General features: G+C 33.4%; 1 protein-coding gene across 8 annotated transcripts in view; it reads left to right on the plus strand.

The window, feature by feature from the left end:
* USP15 (ubiquitin specific peptidase 15) overlaps window positions 1-14,296 on the plus strand; it is a 118,016-nt gene extending 103,720 nt beyond the window's left edge. For all 8 annotated transcript variants that reach the window (XM_047865642.1, XM_047865643.1, XM_047865646.1 and 5 more), the window contains 11 exons: window positions 1,117-1,200; window positions 1,291-1,385; window positions 1,484-1,675; window positions 2,577-2,692; window positions 2,866-3,138; window positions 3,521-3,591; window positions 3,908-4,023; window positions 4,643-4,792; window positions 6,376-6,479; window positions 10,727-10,815; window positions 13,852-14,296. In XM_047865642.1, the coding sequence (XP_047721598.1) occupies window positions 1,117-1,200; window positions 1,291-1,385; window positions 1,484-1,675; window positions 2,577-2,692; window positions 2,866-3,138; window positions 3,521-3,591; window positions 3,908-4,023; window positions 4,643-4,792; window positions 6,376-6,479; window positions 10,727-10,815; window positions 13,852-14,034 (1,473 nt within the window). In that variant the 3' untranslated portion in view covers window positions 14,035-14,296. The remainder of the gene's footprint in view (window positions 1-1,116; window positions 1,201-1,290; window positions 1,386-1,483; window positions 1,676-2,576; window positions 2,693-2,865; window positions 3,139-3,520; window positions 3,592-3,907; window positions 4,024-4,642; window positions 4,793-6,375; window positions 6,480-10,726; window positions 10,816-13,851) is intronic.
* Window positions 14,297-14,540: the final 244 nt, after the last annotated feature.

Here is a 14,540-nt window from a genome sequence, read left to right on the forward strand (position 1 = left end):
AGAAGGATGAGATCCCCAAGGCTAGGATGACCTTATAATCTATCACCTAAACCAGAACTCTTAAAAATAAAAGGGGCCATTATTAATAATTATACAAGGACAGTGGACTAAATCAGGACTGGCCACAGCAGACTGGGATATATTACCACAGTCTCTAAAGAGAGCATATAGAATTCAGAAGAGGGCTAGGGTCAAACTCTAACAGGGTTTGACAACCTTGGTTACAGTTTAAATAAAGAGATGAAGACAAAAGCCACGAATGGATTGATAAGTGAATGGGAAGTGAGGAAGTTAAGATAGTCCATGTAGACATTATGTTTGACAATGTTATTTAGAAAGCAGAGGAGAAAGATAATTAGAGGGGAATTTTTAGAGGGAAAGCAATGAGGGACTGGTTTCCTTTTTTTTTTTTTTTTTTTTTTTTTTTTGAGAGATTTGTAAATTATATGGTAACTGAGAGAAATGAGAGAAAAAGCAAATAAGAGATGCACAGAATTTCTGGCAACTGTTGAAGGATCTGTTGAGACTTGGGCACTATGAATTTGTAGCAAACCAGTCTCTAAAGTTGGTCAGGTTCCTCCAGCATATCCAAACAGCTCTAAGAAAGTATAGCAAAAGTAAAACTGAATAACAAAATAAAGGTTTTGCAATAGAGTAGTTGAAGTGATGAATCAATCATATGGGATCTGGATGGAAGGTGTATGAAGACAGTAGGAAGCTGGTAAACTTGGAGAAAATTGAGAATTAAAAGGACTAGAGCTCTATATGCAAGCCAAGAATAGGAAAAAATGAATTTCCAGGAAAATTAAGTAGTGGTTGGTTAGTCAGTAGTATGAAAAGAGTTTAAGATATCAGAGGTGAAGCCAGTTTATGACAAGGTGCAAGAAGTGAACTCCAGTTGAAAGTAAGTGTGGGTCTTTGTATCAAAGAGCCAAGAAACAATAAGGCTAAGATAAATTATCCCAATGAAAAATGGTGGCAAGGATGACGGCAGGATTGGAGACAGACACTGTAAGCCAAATACCAGGCGAATGTGAGGAAGTCACATGAGGTCATTTCCAACTACTGAATATTTTTTCCAAAGTAATCAATTCATTATAATTTTTTGTTTTTTAGTACAAAGTGGTTGTCCCCAAAATTGGAAACATACTTGATCTTTGTACAGCATTGTCTGCTTTGTCAGGAGTACCGGCAGATAAGGTAAGATGTTTCTGGGTTTGAAGTATGTAAGTTGGAGTTGAGTTTTTCAGTGATGTAAAACCAGATTAATAGAAATTTATTTCCTTTTAGATGATAGTTACTGATATATACAATCATAGATTTCACAGAATATTCGCTATGGATGAAAACCTTAGTAGTATTATGGAACGGGATGATATTTATGTGTAAGTATAAAATTCATTGTGCAAAATATTACTTGGGAAAAATTCAGAGGAAATAACGTAAAAGTTTTCAGAGTTTATGGTCAGTTTTGTCCTTACAGGTTTGAAATTAATATCAATAGGACAGAAGATACAGAGCATGTGATTATTCCTGTTTGCCTAAGAGAAAAATTTAGACACTCAAGTTATACCCACCATACTGGTTCCTCACTTTTTGGTCAGCCTTTTCTTATGGCTGTACCACGAAACAACACTGAAGATAAACTCTATAATCTCCTGCTTTTGAGAATGTGGTAAGTGTCAGACAGTTCTTCATTGACAAAACAATAAAATAGTTAATAAAAAATATGCAGCATACTATCAGAATATAATTTGATAACCCTATATTATCTCAACTTTGTTTAAACAGGTAGCAACTTAAAAAATCAAATTATAGTTTAATTGTGTCTCTTAATCATGTAAAACACATTACTGAGGTAATTTCAAACCCTGAAAGTGAATTCTTTTAGCTGTTTTACACCGGAAGTTTACAGTTGGAAGAAAATAGGAACTTGTCATATCAGCACTGTGAAATTAAAACAAATTTCAGATATTTCATTTTGTTAAACACATTGCTAGTTTAAGAACTCCTACTGATGGTTTTATTTAAAAGGATAAACATTCATGCTTGATAGTATTTTAAGGCAACCCCTTTTTTTCTTCCTAAAACCTTGATTTGAATTATAATATAATCAAGACTTCCATTTGATCCCTTTTATTTTATCATTTTTAACTGACATATGTAGTATTTTTTCTTGCATACCTCTTTGAATTGTTACAATCCCAGAACCCATACATAAAGATCATATTACAGAGTTATAAGTAATCTTGGCAATAATACATACATCTAAATGTGGATATTTATATAATAATTTTTTTAAGTCAAGAAATTATTTGCCACAAACTTTTAACATAGAAAGATGTTAAAACCCTAGAAGTAACAAATTGCTGTCTTTCTTTTTATATAGACAACCAAAACAGAAACGATTAGTCACTTGCACTTATGGTGCTAGATCCCGAGTTTGAGTTTATCCTTGAATGTAGTATAAGACCAGCATCACTCCATTAAAAAGTTGTTTTACTGAAGGAATGGAAAATGTTTTTTTAAGGTTTCTACCGTCATAGACTTAAATTTGATTTCTGATTTTATTTAAGCCGGTATGTCAAAATATCTACTGAAACTGAAGAAACCGAAGGATCCCTACACTGCTGTAAGGACCAAAATATTAATGGGAACGGCCCAAATGGCATACATGAAGAAGGCTCACCAAGTAAGACTTTCCTGTTAAATTATAACACCTTTCACTTGGATTATTGCCTCAGAAAAAAAGAAGATGGGGATTAAGGAACTGAAAAATATCTTCAAACTGGGAAAAATAATGTTAATATTAATTTTGAAATGTAGCATTGGGTTTATTTAAAGACTTCTAATGTCTAAAATTAGGTGAGATGGAAACAGATGAACCAGATGATGAATCCAGCCAGGATCAAGAACTTCCCTCCGAGAATGAAAACAGTCAGTCTGAAGATTCAGTTGGAGGAGATAATGATTCTGAAAATGGATTATGTACTGAGGAAACTTGTAAAAGTCAACTTACGGGACACAAAAAAAGACTATTTACATTCCAGTTCAACAATTTAGGCAATACTGATATCAACTACATCAAAGATGACACCAGGCATATAAGATTTGACGAGAGGCAGCTTAGACTAGATGGTAAGTGTGAAAAATGGCTTGAACACTGAACTTGAGCAAACCATGGTTTTTTTTAGGTGAAAACTATGAAATTCAACAGTCATGGGAAATAACCTTTACCTATCTGTATAAAATCTTGAATGAAAAGTCTTAATTTCTAAGTATATTAAACACATCACTGTTTATTAAATGGGGGTTGGACTTATTCTTAAGTCTTGTATCTTTTTTCTTTAACTGCTTAAGTATTTTAATGGCTTGGAAATAGCAATTTATCCTGATCACCTAGTGCAAGTAGAAAAGATGGCTATTTGTTTATTCTGGTATATATCTTAATATTAAAATATGTTGATTTTAACATGAAAGCATATTAAGTTTTAAAGGAGAAATATGTTTTCCATCTTAGAAAGATCTTTTCTTGCTTTGGATTGGGATCCTGATTTGAAAAAAAGATATTTTGATGAAAATGCCGCTGAGGTAAGTCATTGTTCATTCCCATGTTGATCATACTGTTTTGTTACACGCTTTGCTGCTACCAGATGTGTTTATTTTGCTGGTTATAGACTAGAAAAGGCTTGTTTGTTTCGAACATGCTTTCTATTAACAGTTTCAATCTTCCATGTAGGTGTGTAATCATAAGTTTTTTAGACGTGTGTAAATCTCAGCTGAAAAAAGCTTTATAATTCTTCTGAGAAAGTTTAGGAGTTTTTCATTACTATTCATAGTAAGATGGTATCACTAAAATGAGTTTTGTTTCATTTGTTCTCTTAACTCAAGAAATACTTCTCTTTAGGATTTTGAAAAACATGAAAGTGTGGAATATAAACCTCCTAAAAAACCCTTTGTGAAATTAAAAGATTGCATTGAGCTTTTTACAACAAAAGAAAAGCTAGGTGCTGAAGATCCCTGGTAAGAGACAAAGTTAAAAAATGTTTCTAATTATGTTTTAAGGATTTATACTAAGGTATGTGCTATATATCAAGTTGAAAAAGTACTAAATTCCCTTTGATAATTTAAATAATAAACATTTCTTTATATGATAATAGTCTGTTAAAAGTGATTTAAATGTCTTTAAAAATATTATTACAATGTTAAGCTCTAATCTCATTACTGTATTCTCTCTAATAGCTGTTTTACTATGGATAATTAATTTTAGTTACTTTTTCCCGAGAATTTTTTTGCTGTGCAGCCATTTTGATAGAAACCTTTTTAGGAAAGTCATACGTTTTGTGGTGCTTTAATTCCATTAGAGCCCAGAAGTATTAAGATTTTCTAATGCTTATTTCTCAACATAGTTCTGTGTTCTTTTAGCATACTAAAATGTAAATAATCTAGCCTTCATCATTTCTTTGATACCTATTTACATACTAATTTATCTCATTATCTGATTTTTTTGAAGATAAAAATGATAAAGGAGTTTATCAGTCTGGTATATATTAGGTGTACTAAATAAAAGAACTTTCCAAGCATTTTTTAATAATTATTTTCATTACCTCTATCAAGCTTTAAAGATTTCTCTTTATTTTAGGTATTGTCCAAATTGTAAAGAACATCAGCAAGCCACAAAGAAATTGGATTTATGGTCCCTGCCTCCAGTACTTGTGGTACATCTCAAACGATTTTCTTATAGTCGATACATGAGAGACAAATTGGATACATTAGTTGATTTTCCCATCAAGTAAGTTTTGATTGTGCTTTATCAGCATTGGACAGCTGTAGGTTTTTATAAACATAAGGTAGCATCAGATCCAGTATTTGTGAGTCATTCTAGCAGTTTGTAAGGATCAGTAACAATTTTATTCCTTTTTAGATATTTTTCAAAGTACAAAAAGAAAATACACCTTTTTGAACAACAAAATAAAAGTAATTTTATGTTACGTTATCATACGGGTTCATTGGCCCTGTTTATATATCTAAGATACTCTGTGGGATCTTAGTGATTTTGTTTTTCCTAGGAATTATTTCATCATTAATCATCAGTTATTCCTTGGTATGCTTTTTAAAGAAGACTGGAATAATATGAAACAGAATAATGTAATTGCTTAAAAAGATGACACAGTAGTGTAATCAGTCATTCCTGTTGTGTCATACTTCAGTTTATTTATCGCATTGTCCAGAGTATTACATCACTTTTTTTAAAAAGTCTGGAGACAGCATCTCTGTAGTCTTTTTTTTTTTTTTAAGCTTTCACTAAATTTAATAGAGCATTCATAAGGACAAAAATGAAATAGTGTATTCTCATTCACGTGGTCCAGGAAGGACTTCATCCCATAACATTTTGCAGCAATAACTTGGCACTCTCCCATTTTGCTAAAAGAAAATCGATAGTATTCTTCTATATTTTATGATATTTATGCACCACAAGTTTGAGACAGTTAATAAGTAGACAACTGCCATAGGCAGGTGTGTGTACTAGATGACTGGAAGTAAATAGATGATGTAATGCTGAAAACATTCTTTGGATTGCTTATTCTGATTGTTGATTATAAAGTTAAAAATGTTTTGCAGCTTTTTACCAGAAACCAATGGCAATTTTGTCCTTAATTATGAATCATCAAAGTTTTCAAAAATATAACATTTTAACAGTGTGTAAGAAGAACCAGAAGTAATGATAATCTAGAATCTATGAGAGATATATTTGAAATTTAGGATCATTATTGCTTTTTGATGACACAAGTACCCAAAAATGAATAATGATAAGCTATAAAATGTTCATGTTACAGTTTTGTGCATGACAGATTACAAACAGTTGGTTGCATTTCAAAGAATGTTGCCTACTCAGGATATAGAGATAGTCAAAACCAGGAAAATAGAATAAATACTGGGTTTAGATATATCTACATTATTATAAAATTTCTGTGAAAGTTTGTTTTCACTATTGTTTTATTCTTCCTTAAATAAATAATTACTAAAAATGACTTCAAAAATCTAAAACATTAAAAGGGTCCAGATGGTAAAGGGTGATGACTGTTTTACTAGTATACTGAAAGTTAAATGTATTAGCACAAAAACATTAATCTGAATAACAGCATTCAGTAGAGAATTTGGAAATTCCCAACCTTTTAAGAATAATTTTGCCAAAATGTTCACATCTCAGAGGGTGTGTGTTTGTGTGATTTGTTTTACAGTTCTTTGGTTCTTAGTGATTTCTTTAGTGAAAGAGCTATTTTTTATATAAATGAGAGTCAAGCAACATTGACAGAGAATAGAATTCATGACATTTAGAGAAAACAAAACTAATTTGATCTCTTTGTTAAACAGTGACCTGGATATGTCAGAATTCCTAATTAATCCAAATGCAGGTCCTTGCCGCTATAATTTGATTGCTGTTTCAAACCACTATGGAGGAATGGGAGGAGGACACTGTAAGTTGACAGTTACCATTTTGCTAAAATTATGATGCTTGATAACTGCAGACTTTTTTTCTTAAGATATTTACTACTAAAAGGGAAAATATGGGGTGCTTAGCGGCTCAGTTGGTAGAGCATGTGATTCTTGATCTAGGATCATGAATTCAAGCTCCACATTGGGACCTGGAGCCTCTAAAAAAAAAAGCGGGGATGGGGGGGCAGTAGGCCAGGGTAGCTTAGTTGGTTAAGTGTCCGACTCTTGATACTGGCTCAGGGCATGATCTCTGCCCCCTGCTGTGCACTGGGCATGAAGCCTGCTTAGGACTCTCTCTCTGTCTTTCCCCCACTCGTGTCCTTTCTCTCTCTAAAATAAAAAATTTTTAAAGGGGAAATATAAAACGTGTCTTACATACAGTAGTTGTTCAGTAAATTTGACTAATGAATGAATTAGCTTTTGAACCTTTTTTAACATCAGGAGTAAAGTATTGAGTTAATCATACTTTTCACTTTAATGTAAAGGGACATCATGGTCAGGACTCGTGTCCATTTCCATTCTCCTTCCCTTCCCCTTTCTAAAATGCTTGATGTATGTGTTATAAATCATGTGTCATTGTTAGTTTTTACATGGTTGGTGCAGTATGTTACAGATCTTACATTTTTCTCTTAACACATAAGACATCTCTATGTTACTTTGTGTCCATTTAGTTAATTGCTTCTAACCACTTAGGACTTAGATCTACCATATTTTATCTTTGTGCTCATTTCATGGTCCACATCCAAATTGCGTTTAACTTTCTAACACCACAGGACTGATAAAAATCGTTGTTTATGGTCCCCTATGTGAGAATTTCTTTGTGCAACATACCCAGAAGTGAGATTGCTGAGTTACAGAGTATTTAGGTACTGCCAGTTGGCTCTCCAGGACAGTTATACTAGTCCACACTCTCCAACTGATAGATTTTTCTGTTGGACCATCTTTGCATTCCTACTTAACCTTTTAAGTTTTGTTTTGTTTTGTTTAGAAATTAATTTTTGTTTACTTAAAATTGTGTTTAAATTCACAGTTGAATTTGGTTAACTAATTTTATTTTTATTTTTATTTTTTTAATTTTTTTTTCAACGTTTTTATTTATTTTGGGGACAGAGAGAGACAGAGCATGAACAGGGGAGGGGAAGAGAGAGAGGGAGACACAGAATTGGAAACAGGCTCCAGGCTCCGAGCCATCAGCCCAGAGCCTGACGCGGGGCTCGAACTCCCGGACCGCGAGATCGTGACCTGGCTGAAGTCGGACGCCTAACCGACTGCGCCACCCAGGCGCCCCAACTAATTTTATTTAGAGTGGTTAAGATTTCATTCATAAGTGAAATGGTCTTGTAATTTTTTTATATTCTTTCTTTGGAATCAAGATTACAGTCTGTCCTAATAGAACAGTCTGGGATAGTTTTTTTCTCCATCCTAAAGCAGATAGTATAGTATAGGAATTAACTATTCATGAAAGTCTAGTAGAATTCACCTGTAAAACCATCTGGTTTTATGTAGTTTTTACATAGCCATAGTTTTTTCTATTTATGTCATGATTATTGAAGTCTATTCACTTTTATTTTCCCCAAGATGTATGCATTATGGCATTTTCTACTTTTCTAAAAATGTATCTGTGTATTCCACTTTATTTGAGAATCGTTATATATAATACAGTTATGCGATGTCTTTGTCCCTTTTTCGTTCTTTTCTCTAGGTCCAGAGGTCTATCTTATTAATCTATTCAAAGAATTAGCTTTTCACTTTATTAAATTTTTCTTTTTGTTATGTGAATGTATTCTTTCTCACTGATTTCTTTGTTATATTTTCTTCTTCTTTTTTTAATGTTTATTTTTTTATTTATTTTGAGAGAGATGGAGAGCATGAGCGGAGGAGGGACAGAGAGGGAGATACAGAATCCGAAGCAGGCTTCATGCTCTTGAGTTGTCAGCACAGAGCCCAGTGAGGCACTCAAACCCACAAATCACGAGGTCATGACCTGTGCCAAAGTTGGACACTTAACTGAGCCATCCAGGCGCCCCACTTTGTTATATTTTCTTCTTGTTACTTTGAGTTTGCTCCATTCCTCTTTTTTTAACATTTGGTTTGAATACTTTATTACCTTTTGCTTCACTTTTTTCCATGCTCTCTTGAAGGCTATAATTAAAGCTCTAAATTTCCCTCTAAATACTGCTTTATTCCATAAATTTTGAGTTGTAGTATTTTCATTGACTTTAAATTCTATATATCTTTTTAATTTCCTTTATGATTTCCGGTTAGTCTAAGGTCGTTTAATCATCTGCTTTTCTTTTTACTTTTTTAATGTTTATTTATTTTGAGAGAGAGAGAGAGAGCAAGAGCACAAGCAGGGGAGGGTCAGAGAGACAGGGTGAGAGAGGATCCCAAGCAGGTTCCACACCATGAACACAGAGCCTGATACAGGGCTTGAACTCAGAAACCATGAGATCATGACCTGAGCCAGAATCAAGAGTCAGATGCTTACTGACTGAGCCATCCAGGCACCTCATATGGTCTGCTTTTCAAAACATAGTTTTTTTAAAGCTCTCCTTTTGTCTTAATTTTATTACAGAACAATTGGTTATATTGCCTGTATTATATTAATCCTTAGTTTATTAAAGCTTCCATGTGCCTTAACTTAATACAGGGTCTGTTTCTTAAATGTTTGTGTGCTTGAAAAAATATATATATTTCTCATTCAGACATAGAATTCTATATGTTTCTAATAACTTGTTTATCAGTTGTATTCAAATCATTACTATCTCTGGTTATTTTTGGTATATTTGTTATATTTCTGGGAGGAATTTGTCAGGATTCTTACTAAAATGTTGATTTATCTATTTTTACTTTATTAGTTGTTTCGCACTATTAGTTGCACTTATGTTTAAAATGGGTAGCTCTTTTTGTTTCGTTCCTTTTACCAGTATTTGACTTTTTTTATTTTGGTTATCAATTGGCTTGCAAACTCTGTGTGCCTTTTTGTTGGATTTGTCTCTTATAAACCATTTTATTCTTAGACCTTGTCTTTTTATTCAGCCTGGCAATATGTTTCTTTTAATTTGTGGGTGCATTGGTATTCAGTTCAATTGACAAACTTACAACCCACATTAGGATCCACCCAAAAGAGCAATAATTTTGTTTTGTGAGGTGTAGAATTATCCAGAAGATATAGCCTATAAGGTGTCACTTTTTAGAAGCTATGACAGCAGATAATTGTTTGGGGGACATTTTGTAACTTTGTTTCCTCGGTTATTAGATAGTTTATATAAAGCCTAGGATGTGAGAGGGAGCATTTTTTTTTAACTTTTAAAGATAAAGCAAATCTTTACTTTTTTTTAAGTTTATTTTAAGACAGAGAGTGTGAGTGAAGGAGGGGCAGAGAGGGAGAGAGAGAATCCCAAGCAAGCTCTGTGATGTCAGCACACAGCCTGACATGGGGCTTGATCTCACGAACTGTGAGATCATGACCTCAGCTGAAATCAAGAGTTGGATGCTTAAACAACTGAGTCAGCCAGGTGCCCTGATAAAGCGAATCTTTAAAAATTTTACAGATTGATCACTTTTTATTTTTTTTCTTGCTTAGTACTTTTGTTTTTTGGTGTAAAAACTACAAATTACTGGGATAGTATTATTGAAAAAAAATTGTAAATATTTATAAAAATAACTGAAATACAAAATTTAAATTATGTTTGAAATGTCAAACTCTGTAGTCAGGGACAGACCTGGCTTTAAATGTTAACTCAGCCAATTAACAGCTTTACCCTTGGACATTAAATTTCTCTTCATGCTTCACTTTCCCCATTTCTAAAACTAGAAAAAGAATAAGATAATACCTTCTCTATGAGATAATACATGTAAAGTACAGAGCTTTGTGCCTGATCCGCAATAAGCACTACATAAATGTTAATTCTCATTTATTGTCATTCATATTGTTACTCTGTGCACTAAAAAATAATAGATCTATTCTGTTGTCCTTGGGATTAAAAAAAAAAAGTCACAGATTTCAACTTCTTTGAAAACCATCTTAGGTATTTAGATTTTAGGAAATTATGCTAAAACCTATAATCGATGGAATCAGTTGAATGTGTAAAATACAGGCCTTGTGTACATGATTATCATGCAGCTTTAGTATGTATTCCTTATATAGATGATTGTAAAGATTTGCAGGTTCCCCCCAGAAACCATAGATCATTCCAGTCACAGAAGTGATTATATTTTTCATTAGATACTGCTTTCGCAAAAAATAAAGATGATGGAAAATGGTACTACTTTGATGACAGTAGTGTCTCAACTGCATCTGAAGACCAGATTGTGGTAAGTGTGTCTTTTACTTCCTGAAAATTACAAGATCCATTTTTTTTAAAGATGCGCATGGAATGGAACACTCTAGTCTGTATTCTAGCCATTCTAATAGTCAAGAGAGACTTGCTCTGATTTAAAGAAATGTAAAATTGTCCTCTAAATGGAAATTTGTCTTCTAAATCTGCCCACTAACATAAACATAAATTGCAACATGAAATTTTTTCTGGTACTTTTCAACATGAAAACTGGAATTTAAAATTCTTCCTTTGGGAAATGAGCTCAGATATTTTGGGACATTGACTACTTAAAATCAGAGTACTAATATAGAAAACAAGAAAATCCTTTAAGGGTCTTCCTTACCATACCTGTGATTTTTAAAGTAAAGTCTTATCCTGTATGACAGTTAAACATTTAAACTCAAAATTACATGATTAGATAAAACAAATTAGAGATTTTTTTTTAATTAACCTTGTGTATCTGTTACTTTGATATCTTCTGAATAGTAGAAAAATGAGGAGGTAACATCTATTCACATTTACATCAGTTAACCAGCTACAGCTGGAGCCAGAATATTGGCATTTGCTTTGCTTCCCATCAGAGCATATTTTTATTATCAAATATTGATTGGTGAAGGGATGATGAGTTGATTCTAAGAAGAAAGCTAACACTCACTTGATAAAGGTTTATTTTTCTATTAAAGTTTGCCTTCTATGAATTTTACTGTTTGACCACAATATTATGAAGAGTGAGAAATGTAGTATTTGCTCCTGTGAGCACGGAGCTCATATTTCCCACATAGAGATTTTCTTCTGGTGTTCAGAGCACTGACTGCTTTATTTCCCAGTTTCAGTTGAGGGCAGAAACCAGCTTTTTCTTGAGTTCATAATGCCTTAAATGTCTTCAACTTATATTGTTCAATTTAGTAAATTAATAAACTTCTGAGCTCTGTTATTGGCATAGTTTCAATTCACCATTGGGTGAAGAGATATGGAATAATTTTGACTTGTTTCTCTACAGATATTTTAAGTTTGTGTGTTTGTGTGTGTGTGTTATGTACTGTTGCTTATCTCCCTATAGCTATAACATAAAAGAAAGACTAGAACGCTAATATTTTTAAAATCTGTATGTGCCTAAGTTAATTACATTTCCAGTTTATATTTAGACTTCTAATTTCAGCTCTCATCTGTCACTTTTCAATCGTGTTTTCCTCTTTAATCTCCCAGCCAGAACATCCTGAAATTACCTATATTCTCTTTCAACATGTCTTTGACAGTGCTGCCCTAATCTTGCCTTCAAATAAACAATATATCTTGTTTTTATACAATACATGTATTTAATGTTACCTTACATCTTAACAATGATGATACTTCATTTAGTCAACAAGTATTTGAGTACCTTCTTCATGTAGGACTCAGTTCTAAACAAGATTAAAAGACCGCTATCTCTAACTTAAAGAGGCTCACAGTCCAGAGATGAGAGAGAAGTAAATTACCAATTATATCATAAGTAGTATTAAATATCTTGGCTATAAGGAGAAAGGACAGCTATCTCTGCTGATGTGGGGTGTAAGGAGATAGGACCAGTGTAGGGGAGTTTGCATAATAAAGTGGTGTTTGACCTGAGTCTGCAACTACAAATAGAAAAATTAAACAAAAGAAGCAAAGAAAACAGTACTACAAAAGCAAGGAGGCATGATAAAACATGGTATTTAGCAAAACAGCAAACAATGTGGTATTACTGAAAGGAAATACCTGTTAGGAATATGGGGTAGAAATTAGGCTAGAGCTAAACGTGGCAGTCAGATCAAGGAAAATGACATTCTTCACAGTTTAAAGCTTTTCTTAAAAACTGTGAGAATCATAGGTGATTGTTAAGCAATAGAACATTATTAAATTTGGAATTTGAGACAAGAAGCAGGCTATTACAGCCTCCAGCAAAAACAAGGCTGTCATGTCACTTCAGCAATACAAATTTCTAAATTTAAAGCATGGTAGTAGTAATAAGTAAGCAAGTAAAAATAAAGTTGTGGTAGTATTGTATAAACAACAGGGAAATGGATTTATGAGATTATGAGTTCAGGAGTGAGTACCAGCCTAAGTTATAACTTTGCGTTGTTGGTCTTATACTTGAAGCCATAGGTTTGAATGAGTCACCTGGTGAGAAGATACAGAGTAAGAAAGAGTGGTGGGCAGGGGACAGAACATGATTTTTTTTTTTTTTTAAGTTGGGATTTACTAACCCCACAAAAAAGTCAGATGCAACCGTGGAGATAGAAGATCTATGGTAAAGTAGTGTCATGAAAGCCAAAAATTGTTTGATGTAGGAAAGAACAATAGTAAAGCATTAAATGCTACAGTGGGACTGAATAAAAGAACTTTAAACAGTATCCATTTAATTTGTTTACAGCAGGTTATTGCCCCTAGTGAAAGCCTGAAATTTCAGTAGAATGATGGGCGCAACAGATCATGCTGAATATAGGGGTTTGCATGAGAGTGAAAAATGGATATTATTTGGTGGCTCTGTCTATAGCCTGGCAGCTGGAGCAGTGGTAGAATGGAGAGGGATTTATAATGGGAAGAGACATGAGTGTTTTTTATGCCAAGAAGTCCAATTGGAATCACTAAATATACGCAGTGGTGACAAATGGAGCAGTACCCTGAAAGCAGGAAAAGCTGGACTCTGGAGCAAACTGAGAGGGAAGGGATGAGTATTAGAAGCTTCCCTTTTCCTTAGACACAGGAGGGAAGCAGACATAGAACTGTTTCATGTGGCAGTAACTAGGTTAATCTGTGATAGAGTTGCATTTATTCATCTGTTTAGCTAATTTAAAAGAATAAAAATATTCATTCTAGTGACTCTTCTTCCTTTATATATAGCAGTGATCTTGTATTTAACCAATTTAAATAAGTTCCGTTTGTCCATGTACAGTTTTTCTATTTGACTTATGCCCTGTCTCCAAAATCAGTTACCAGGTGAAAAATCCATACTGTGCTTAATATGATCTTTGAGACTTATGCCCATTTTGACATCCTTTGTTTGTTTCAACAGTCCAAAGCAGCATATGTACTGTTCTACCAGAGACAAGACACTTTCAGTGGAACTGGCTTTTTTCCTCTTGACCGAGAAACTAAAGGTGCTTCAGCTGCCACAGGCATCCCGTTAGAAAGTGATGAAGATAGCAATGATAATGACAATGATATAGAAAACGAAAACTGTATGCACACTAACTAATGAAAGTCCTAGAAGCCATAAAAGAGAGACTTTCCTGCTGGTGGTATGAAGTGATGAGGTTACCCACCACATTAAACAAAAGTCTGAGATGGGGAGTTTCAGATAACCGAATGTAAATCCTTTATCAGATTTTAACTTGTGCAGTACTTGAAGTGAAACACAATGAAAACTTTAACAGAAATTGTCTCTTAATACATTTACAGTCTTGTAATTACAAGCTAAATATATATAGGAAATCACAAATAAATCCCTTTTAAGTTTGCTGCTGTTTTGATGAATTATGTTTTCTTTAATTTTTTGGATGTGAGTTAATTGATGACAGATGTTAAATTTGTGGATGTTGGTCATTTATTTTGCTCTAATAATACTGCAAGAAAACTGGCTGAACTTAGTTTTTGGATAATCTAGTTCATGTGCATTAGGCTGCCACATATATTACTATGATATTTAGCTGCGGTATCAATGTGGCATAAATACTGCAGTAGTATTCTTGGAAAACCAAATTT

Source organism: Prionailurus viverrinus, chromosome B4 (genome assembly GCF_022837055.1).
Source record: "Prionailurus viverrinus isolate Anna chromosome B4, UM_Priviv_1.0, whole genome shotgun sequence".
NCBI lineage: Eukaryota > Metazoa > Chordata > Mammalia > Carnivora > Felidae > Prionailurus > Prionailurus viverrinus.